The sequence below is a fragment of the Pinus tabuliformis genome, chromosome 6 (assembly GCF_031772625.1).
Source record: "Pinus tabuliformis cultivar Carrire ecotype Pingquan chromosome 6, CPIR1, whole genome shotgun sequence".
Classification (NCBI taxonomy): Eukaryota; Viridiplantae; Streptophyta; class Pinopsida; order Pinales; family Pinaceae; genus Pinus; species Pinus tabuliformis.
Genome location: NC_142292.1, coordinates 481,589,103 through 481,599,736, shown reverse-complemented (window position 1 = coordinate 481,599,736; position 10,634 = coordinate 481,589,103). Strand labels below are relative to the sequence as shown.

The 10,634-nt window shown below is 43.8% G+C and overlaps 1 protein-coding gene across 1 annotated transcript; it reads right to left on the bottom strand.

Annotated features, from left to right (window-relative positions):
- Positions 1-8,718: 8,718 nt before the first annotated feature.
- On the bottom strand, positions 8,719-9,696 carry LOC149259388 (uncharacterized). The gene has a single exon (XM_089454060.1). The coding sequence runs from the start codon at positions 9,694-9,696 to the stop codon at positions 8,719-8,721; it is 978 nt and encodes a 325-aa protein (XP_089310186.1).
- Between the last annotated feature and the right edge of the window lie 938 nt (positions 9,697-10,634).

The window sequence follows — 10,634 nt, the reverse complement described above, 5'->3', positions numbered from 1 at the left end:
ATTGATCCATTGTATAAGGGGGAAAGCCTATTGTGTGTTGTGAACAAGCCAATAGTTAGCCCAAGTTAATGTCTGAGGTCGGTTGTAGGCTAATTAACCAACCACCCTGACAATTTGTAATGAGATGGGATTGGGAGCTGTGGGTACAAGGTCATGCCCATTCCCATCCCCCTCGTGGATTGAGAATGGGGTGACAACCTGAGAGAAAGGAAGAGGATGAGAACAGGATAAAAACATTCAATGGTGAAGGAAAGAACAACAAGAAACATTGTGGAGGAAAAAAATACACAACGACAAGGTTCTTGGAGACTCTCTCTTGTTTTTTTTCTTTCATTGGGATTGATCATCTCCTTCTAGAACGAGGAGATAACACATTCTGGCTTGCAGTGGAGCACGTGGAGTTGATGGATTCATGGAAAATATGACCAAGTAGTGTTGGAGTTGATTGTTGAGCCCTATGCTTTGTGACTTTGGGTGTTATTCCCTATGATTTCCTGTTTGAGGCCATTGGATTAGTAGTCTAAGCCTATGTGGTCAATGGGAGGCTCAGTGGATGACCAAATCAATGTGGTGCTTTCTGTATAGCTGATAAATCACCTGGACATGGAAATTTGAGTCATTGTGGTGCTTGTTGAAGAGTTGATAAACCACCTATAATGGACTATAGACCCCTTGTGGTGCTTGCTATGAAAACATCACTGATAAACCACCTGCACAGTGGATTTAATCTCATGGACTGAGCAATACCCCATATGGAACTTGGGTGAATCCCTATGAATAAGCTCAGAAGAATGAGTGGGTCACCTGGATAGGGAAATTTGAGTCATTGTGGTGCTTGTTGAAGAGATGATAAACCACCTGGATAGTGGATTGTAGACCCGTTGTTGTGCTTGCTATGAAAAGACCACTAATAAACGACCTACACGACGGATTTAATCTAATGGACTGAGCAATACCCCATATGGAACTTGGGTGAATCCCCATGAATAAGCTCAGAAGAATGAGTGGGTCACTATGGTGCTTACTTCCATAGGGTTGTTGACAAACCACCTGGATAGTGAACTCCACCTTCTGAGAATTTAACGAAGACTTTGACAAGGTAATTTCCCTGAGCAAGCATCCCCTCAGACTTTGGAGCTGGCTTGGGGATGGTCAACTATAAGAAAGTTATAGTGTAGTTGGCATATGGTTGGGTGGAGAGTGGAAGTCCCTCCTACAGTTGCCAACCATCTTAACACACACAAATAAATATAATTGTTTAGGCATAATTGGATTATGGATTGTGACATTCCTTATTGTTCTTATAACTAATGCATGGCCATGTATGCTCATGAGTAAATGCATAATGTTCATTATTATGTTCATGATTAACAATATATCTTATATGTCTATGGTTGTAATGAATGCTTAAATTGTGAAGCTTGTGACCGTACTTGTGAGTTGTAGGATATATGGTGTATATATGAATTGATGCATATGTGGATTGTGTTGATAACTACTTAGTTATGAATACTGTGAAAAATGGTGGGGTTATACACCTTCATATTATTGCTATGGTTGAGAAATGTAATGGTTTTAATGCTTAGAAATTTCATGTTGTTTATAAGATAGGTGGTAGTTTTCTTGAGTAGTTATGCAAACTTATATTCCTTATTGAGATGATTGGTAGTTCACCTCTCAGTAAATAAGTTTAACTAACCTGCAATAAAGGACACAAAGCTAGCTTGTCTATCAAATTTCCCTGGTACAACATTGCAACTTGTGTGGATTGGATTTTGGGATCACATTCCATCTCTTAGTTCTAAAGTTGGTGAAATTAGGACCCTTTCTCATTATCGATTATGGCACTGCATGGTAATGGCCATGGTTTTGGTCCTTGGGCCATAAATCACTATAAACTAGCAATTAGAGCTACCTTTTGTTGTACATATGCACTAGAGCTCAAGGTCCATGACTGCGGGCCTTGGACCGTATTATCCAGGAGTCATACCCACAAGTCAAGCAAGGGGCAGTGGCCCCTTTTTTTAAAACCCATTGGAAGGGAAAATATATGGAATTTTGTTAGATTGGTAAGTGAAAGATTTGGTTAATGTATTTATGTGAAGGACAGACGAATCTTGACAGGTCAGTACTCAGACCCCGGTCTAACCGGACTAGGCATAAGATATGTTATCCTACGAGGCAGTGGGCCTGCGGTGGAACCCTCGCCACTGGAACTTTGCCATCGTACAACCAAGCCATTGGGCCCCCAAAATAAGTTGGGTAGATCAATTGAGTAATCGGGCCGATCCGACGTGACGTGGCTCAGTGTGGACCCCACCATCTCTCAATCATTGGCATCAAACACTTTCAACATTGGGAGTAGAGGGGAGAGCAGTTGGGTCGATTCGATGTGAAGTGTGTGGGTGTGGCCCCATCGAGCTTGCAGGCCTTCGAGTCATCGAGTAACATGGTTCTGGTTTGCGGAACGGAGGAGAGGCCCGATATAGTATGACGTGGATCTGGGGCTCCACCACGGTCAGCGACCTCGGTCTTCAATCGTCTTACACGTCGATCTCATTCAGCATGTGGAGTAAATCCAACCTGCCACAATTTTGTGCATGTATACCCCATGATGATGGCTCGTGGGGAACCGAGTAACATGGATATGGTGCAGGATGACATGGATGTTGGGGCTCCACCACAGTTAGTGACCTCAAGCTTTGGTCGTCTTACATGTCGATCACATTCAACGCGCGGAGTAAATCTGAACCACCAAAATTGTGTGCATGTGGACCCATGATGATGGTGTGGCAATGCCACTTGGCTCAGGGGAATGTCATGTCGGTGCCACATGGCACCTTTACGATGACATGGTCTTTTTAATAAGCCAAATTTCTAACGAGCATTTCTTTCGAACCAAGATTTTGAAATGAAAATTATATTGTTGAAAAGCTCTCTACAAGCCCGATGGAATGATGTTATCATAATTAAATTCCATTTTTTTTTAAAGTTTTTTCATAACAAATCTTGGAGATTGGGTCAAACACGAACCCTCTCATAATAATCTAGGATGGACAAGGGGTGAGAGGTGGTTACAATAACATTTATTTCATTGAAGAGTCTAAGCTGTTAACTAAGCAAAAATATACCATATTTTTAGCTATTCATTCATATACACCCATCATGCATTTCTAACGTCTATCAATGCATCATTGCAAGCAAGTATAATAATCAACATAATAATATTCATAAGATTTTGTATAGTAATGTCATTATATTAACAAGAGGTAGATACACTTATCCAAATCACATAGACTTGCTAGAAATTAAAGAAGGGTGAGCCACTGTCCACCCAACTTTAGGCTTAGCTACATTACTATTTATCTTGTAGTTAACCACCCCCACTAGATTCAATGCCTTAAAAGAAGCTTCACTCAAGGTTGTTCAAGGTTTCAAATTAGGTAACATGGATGAAGGCCCCTCTCCTTCATGTATAGGATTCATGATTTGCACTTCAATACATAGTCATGGCCTCCTACAAAACAAAATATGGCCACCTAAGTCCTGTAAAACACAAAAGATAACCCTTCATTGCTCAACCAATCCCTCAGTGCTTCTCTTCTCTAGTGCCTTACATGCCTCAAACAAACCAAACATTTATAAATTCTTCCAAGCTTCTCATTGATCCTTGATCCAGTTCACTTCAAAACTCACTTCCACACCAAGCGATTGTCAATTAGAAGACATTCTAGTCACCTCCTATACAAAGTCACATCATTTGCACACTAATATGGATTGATTACGTTCACTTAATTCATGGGGCGCTGGTTCTTTTTGGTATGCAATCTCTCCCAGTTTTCAGTCTTGTTCTCTCTGAACTATCCTCTTTGTGTCTCTCTCTTTCGACTTTCCTTTGTCTACCCCATGAGCAAAAATGACCTACTTATAATTTTTTGATTTAATTGTTTTTTATATATTAATTTTAGATTTAGGGGTTTTATTATCATATAGATTTTCACTTTGAAAAATTGATCCATTTCAAGGTGTAATCAATTTTTAGTTAACGTCAGTGGAATTTAGTTTGGGTAGGTGGGTAGAATCGTTGTGATCCTTCCCATCTCGATTCAAGTCTTGTAAGTTGACATGTTCAAGCTTTGGAATAGAGTAACTATGTTGCACTGGTAAATGAGCATATAGTGTAGACTAGAATGAGTAACTATGTTTTTTTTTTTTTAACATAATCGGTTACTTGTATATTATAAAAACATCAGGGACTGAGTCCTAGTACATAGATATGATAGATCAAGGCGATGAGGATCAAAAACGGGTTCGCAGACCCTTGTTCCTCATTGCTACATAAACGATAATTGAAATTAAAGAGGTAACGGCTATATTGCCGAATAAAAGAGCCTCCAAGCCAACAAAATTTACAATCCATAGTTCCTAGGGGAGTTTTTGGGTAATAGAGTCATCAGGGAGGGGATCCTTCCTTGCACTGGCTCTAGTTGAAGCCTCTGCTTGCATACTTTGGGTGAGAGTCCTGATATGCTCTAAAGCTTCCTCAAGATGAGTGCACCTGCCCTTCAAGGCCTCGATTTCTGCTTTTTGCTTCTCAAGCTTCTTCCGTTTCGATCTGCTGTCTGCCTGGTAATCATCCTTGAGTTCGTTGAAATGTTTGATGAATCTGTTGATCATGAACGTATGCGCTTTGCAAAGTGAGCAATCACTGTTGGTGATGATCTTTTCAAAAGGATTGTTGACAGGCACCTGAGCACCTTGCTGGTCCTGCTGATCCGCCATTTTACTGAACTGGTGAAGAATGTCGACGAGCTGAGGATGCGGGAGAGGACAAATTCCAGGGAGGAGGGCGATATAAGGGAGAAGAGAGCACAGAGAGGGGGGGAGCGGAGCAGCACAGGGAGGGACAGAATGACAGGGGAGCAGAGAGATGCGAGGGAACGCGCTGCTACAGCCAGTAAAACCACCAGTTAGCAAGAAATTTAAAACAGAAATAAGGAGACCTGAGATTACCACTGTCGAAGAGCGAGGACCGAGCTCCCGATGGCTGAGTGCAGCTTCGTGAAAAAACCTGTGCTTAGAGGAGGCGCAATCCAGAGCCCTTGCAGCACTGATAGATGAGAAGGCGATGAGGCCCAAGCTGCTATAAATAGAAGGAAGGAGGTTTCTCGGGTGCATGAGCCAGTGCTGGGAGGGTCGACTCTTGAAATGACTGTGATCCCAAGAAAAGATCTTGCAGCGAGCGGTGAAGGTACGAGGGTGATGATCCAATGCGCAGAGCCAGTAAATGGCTGTTGGGGATGAGTGAAACTCCATGTCGAGGCTGGGAGAGGTGATATAATCCATTGCAGGGGGGCGGATTTGAGATGGGATGGACAAGTTTGCGCAGTCGAGGAGATATGGCAGAGGGTAAGGAGATTCGGTGGTGGACAAATTTCGAGGAGAATGATGCCTGAGGTGACTCGGATTCTGAGAAGAGAGGTTGGGATGGGATTGATTAGGGGATAGCTTTGTCATAGACTGAGTCATTTTCTCTGACTTGGCCTGTCTGTCTGCTGGCTGCCTTGTTGGCCTGTTCATCAGCCTCTGTGTTGCTGCTCCTTAGGACGTGTTTGAAGGTGGCCCCGTTTATTTCTCTGATGTTGTCCATAATCCTGGATTTGATGTTGTTCAAGGCCATTTGATTGAAATCCCTCCCTGAGACCATAGCAGCTATGATGATAGCTGAGTCACCCATTATAAGCAGGTTCTGAAGGCCGAGTTTTCTCACTATGGAGGTTCCCAGGAGAAGGCTATATGCCTCAGCCTTGTTATTGGAAATTGTACCCAATCCCCACTCGTAGGTCACGATGGTTTTCCCTTGAAGGTCTTTGATGACTCCTCCTGCACCTGCTTGGCCCGGGTTGTTTTTTTAGGCCCCGTCGAATTGAAGGGAGGGCCTCTTTTGATTTTGAATCCATTCTCTGATTTCCTCTTTGGTTCCTCTTAGCTTCAATCACTTTTTTTCTTACCTGTGCTTACAGTTTTTTGGATCCTTGCTTCATAGCTGAATTTACCCATCCATTCCATTTCTCTTGGATCCCCAGGTTCATGGTCTGCTTGGGGTATTCCATTCGCTCCAATGGTCTCGGAGATGAGGGCAATTGTTTTTGCAAGGGTGTTGGAGATGCTGGGATTCTTTTTGTTGAAAATGCTTTTGTTTCTGGCGTTCCAAATTTGCCAGCAAAGGTTTGAAGGAATGCTGTTCCACAACCTTTTGGCCAGGGTCTTGCTTTTTTTGGGATGAGGATAGCTGTTCCCCCAATTTTTTTGGAGGAGGGTAACCTGATTGGGAAGATCACCAATCATTAGCAGGCTAGTGATGAGCTTCCAGCAATTTTGAATGAAGGAGCACTCTAGAAAGAGATGATTGCTACTTTCTTCCGCTGCTCTACACAGGCAGCAGATTGAGGGGCCGAGGATACCCTTCTTCCTTAGATTTTCCGCTGTGAGGATTTTGCTTTTGAGGAGGGTCCAATTGAAGAATTTGACCTTTGGGAGGCATTCTGGATTCCAAGCCACTTTGTGAAGAGGCCAGTTGTTTGTTGCTGAGGCATTTTGGAGGATTTTGTATCCTTCTTTGACTGTGTAGCTGCCACCATTGGGGTCCCAAACATATTTATCCTCGGACATACTGTTAAGGGGAGCTGAGCCTGTGAGGGATATCTTGAGATCGGCCCACAGATTCTTTAGATTGTTAGGAAGGGGAAGGGGCTTCCAGCCTAGCCATCTGTTTTGATCCCAAGAGGAGATGTCATAAAGGGTCTTAAGATTTTTCCCTTCCATCCACAGTTGCAGGGGCCTGAGATTTGGGAGAGCTTCCCTTGCTTCTGAGCCCATTATTCTATCAGTCCAGATGTTGATGTCTCTGCCATTGCCCGGGACTCTTGAGATACAGGCTTTGAAGTGAGGGAGAGTTTTTTTAATAAGTTTCCAGACTGGGGTGCACTGCCTGTCAATAATGGTTTCTGATAGGATATTGGAGTTGGCCCCATTCAAATATTTCCTTTTGATGACCTCTGTCCACCAGGCTCCTTTTTCGTTGAGTATTCTCCAGATCAACTTAAAGCCCATGGCCATGTTGGCTAATCTTGGAATTCGAATTCCAAGCCCTCCTTTTTCGAAGGGTAAGATGACCTGATCCCACTTTACAAGACTGAACTTTTTGGAGTCCTGCCTTCCTCCCTGCCACAAGAAGCTCCTAATGATTAATTCCATATGCTTATGGATGCTGGCCGGGGCGAGAGTGGTTGCAAACTGATAAATTGGAAGGGCTGAGAGAATGGCTTTGATAAGAATTGTTCTTCCAGCCAGGTTGAGCCAGGACACCCCCCAGCTCTGAAGCTTCCCTCTCAGCTTCTCTATTAATTTGACCCAGATTTCGGTTTTGACCGGCTCCTTAGCTAATGGTAATCCTAGGTACATGAAATGGGTCCACTTCCTTTGGGCAGGGATGTCCAAGATTGTGGAGATTCTCTGGATAATATGCCTGGGGATGTTCCAGGTGTATATCATGCACTTATTATTATTGAGCTTGCCTCCAGACACTTGAAGGAAGAGCTCTAGCGTTTTCTTGAACCTTCTAGCCATGAGACTGGAAGCTCCTCCTATTAGTAGAGTATCATCAGCGAAGAGAGAGTGGTTTATCCCCTTGGTTCCCCGCACTATGCTGATACCTGTGATTTCTTTTAGCCTGCGTAGATTTTCCAGGTGTATACTTAGAGTTTCGGCCATGATGATGTAGAGGAAGGGGGAGAGCGGGCATCCTTGTCTCAAGCCCCTTGAGCTTCTGAAAAAGTTACTTGGCCTGCCATTAATGAGAGGGGCTGTCCAGGGGAATGAAATACACTCCATGATCCTGCTGATGAAGGTTTCAGATATGCCAAATTTCCCGAGGACTGCCTTGAGGAATTGATGATTGACTCTGTCAAAGGCGTTCGCCATATCTAGTTTGATGATCATGCCCTTTTCCTTTCTGTTTATACTGCTGTGAATTGCCTCCTGAATAAGAATAATATTGTCTGTTATTTGTCTTCTAGGCACGAAGCCTCCTTGGTTCTCAGAGATGAGGGAAGGGAGAAGCTTTTTTAACCTGTTAGCTAAGATTTTGGTGATGATTTTATAGGAGACATTGCATAAGGACATTGGGCGGAATCGATCAAAGGATTGGGGATTGGGATCCTTGGGGATGAGGGCTAAGTAAGAAGATTTGATGCTGTTTCCCATTTTGCATTTCGAAAAGAAATTCTTTACCATTCTGATGTAATCCTTTTTGATGATTTCCCAATGGTTTCTATAAAATGCCACAGTGAACCCATCTGGGCCCGGTGCCTTGTCTTGAGCCATGCTGAAGATTGACCACTCGATTTCCTCTGGCGTGACCTCTTTGTCCAGCTCGGTGTTTTGTGCTGCTGATATTTTGTTTTCAATTAGGCTGAGAAAATCCGAATTATCGGTGGATTGAGGGTCTGCAGTAAGAAGAGCGCAGAAGTGCCTGGACGCTGCCTCCTTTATTTCCTCTTGATCTCTGAGCTCGCTTCCTTCCATCATTATTCTCTCTATATGATTCCCTGCCCGCCTAAGCTTAAGGCTGTTGTGAAAAAATGAAGTGTTTTTGTCTCCGGCTTTGAGCCAAAGACAGCGAGACTTTTGCCTTTGCTCTTCTTCCTCCTCTCTGTTCTACTTATACAATTCGTTCTCTTTGGCCTGATCTTCCTCTGTGTACTGTGCTCTTTCTTTTTCCTGGCTCCATTGTTCCAACTTTGCTTGGAGGTCGGTTCTTTTTTTGCTTTCCTCTGCAGCGTAATTTCTTGCCCATTGCTTAATGACAGTCCTGAGAGATTTGAGCTTAGCTTCCCAGATGTAGTGGGGGGAGCCAATTATTTCTTTTGCCCATTGCTCCTTGATCATGTTTCTGAATTCTTCTTTGCTGTCCCAAGCCTTGTTATATTTAAAGGGAAGAGGTCCCATGTTCTTCCCTTTATCTAGTGTCAAAGCCACTGGTTTATGATCTGAGATGTATCCTTGAATGATTTTGCTTTGAATATTTGGAAATCTTGCCACTGTTCTTTCTTGGGCGAGGATTCGATCTAATCTCTCTTTTATATTGTTGATGCCAGTTCTTTTATTGGTCCAAGTGAATCTCCCATTTTGCGGAGGTATGTCCACTAAGTTATGGGTTTGGATTATTTCTTCTAATGAGTCTCTTGAAGGATCAGCGTAGAAGTTTCCTCCCAGCTTCTCATCAGCATTCCTTATAAGATTTAGATCCCCTCCAAGGAAAATGTTCCTTCCCTGTACTGTCATGAGGTCTGAAGTTATTGAATCCCAACATGAAGCTTTGTCTCTATAATGATTGGGAGCGTAGATGTTGTATATTGAGTATTCTTCTTTCGTGGCTATGTTCTGCATGTCTGATCTTATCCACCATCTGTACGGCTTTTGATCTTTGAGTTCCCATTTGTTTTTGTCCCATATTGTCCCTATGCCTCCTGAGGCACCAGCTGCACTTATTGCTATACCTGCATAGCTTCTGCTTTTTTTTATGTGATTTTGGAATTCTTGTTCCGTGATTTTGGTCTCCTGGAGAAGGAGAAGGTCTGGATGTTCAGATTTGAGAAGGTCTCGGACTGCATTTGCTTTTAGGGAGGAGCCCATCCCCCTACAATTCCAGGAGACCAAAATCATCATTTACCTTGTTTGTTGTGAGCCCCGCTTTTCTCTTTCATTTTTTCTCCGCTTCCTTTGGTTTTATCTAGGTATGTGTCCATTGGTTGTTGCGTTCCGGTAGCCATTTCTTTTGCAGCATTTTCGTCCCTAATCTCTTTGTTAGACTTCCTTCCAACTTTTCTGGGAGGGTCAGTGGAGAGGTTGTTTTCCTTTGTTTTGTTCCTGGTTAAGATTCTTTCCACTGTTGGGGGAGGAGAGGGCTGGGGGGGGGAGATAGGGGAAGGGGTTACAGTGGGGCCTCGCGGGGAAGGGGGGGGGATGGGGGGTCCTCTGCGGACAGGGTTTCAAAGGGGTTGGAGGAGGAGGGGAAGGAAGGGCCAGATCCAGAGGGTTGAGAGGGGAGGAAGGGGTTTTCATGGGGGTTCTTTGAGGTTGGTCCAGGAGGGGGGTTTGATTTTTTCTTTTTGACGTGCTCCCAGGCTTCTTCAGGGGCTTCAACAGTGCCTTCAGATACATTTGTTTTAGATTTACTACACCTATTGGCGAAATGCCCATATTCGTGACATACCTTGCACTTGAAGGGTAGCTGCTCGTAGTCCACTTGCTGTATGTGCGTCCACTGATCGACTTTGAGTTTGATTGCTTCCGGCAGTCCCTTCCCCAGATCTACTTCGACACATATCCGTGCACATGCATGCATGTTCTCCTTCGATTCAGATCTGTCAATATATTTACCGACAACGTTCCCTATGGCTTTTACTGACTCGTCCCCCCAGCAATGAAGCGACAAATGGGGCAGGCGAACCCAGACGAGGACAGCGTTGGGGACGTCCATCTCTGGATCGAAATCTGGGGTCCATCTGTTTAGGTAAAGACCCCGAGAGTCCATGAAGTAAGGGCCGTTTCTAAAGATGAGGTTCCGGTCC

Coding starts and splice junctions, on each gene's coding strand:
- LOC149259388 (XM_089454060.1), bottom strand. CDS start 9,696: ATGGGCTCCTCCCTAAAAGCAAATGCAGTCCGAGACCTTCTCAAATCT.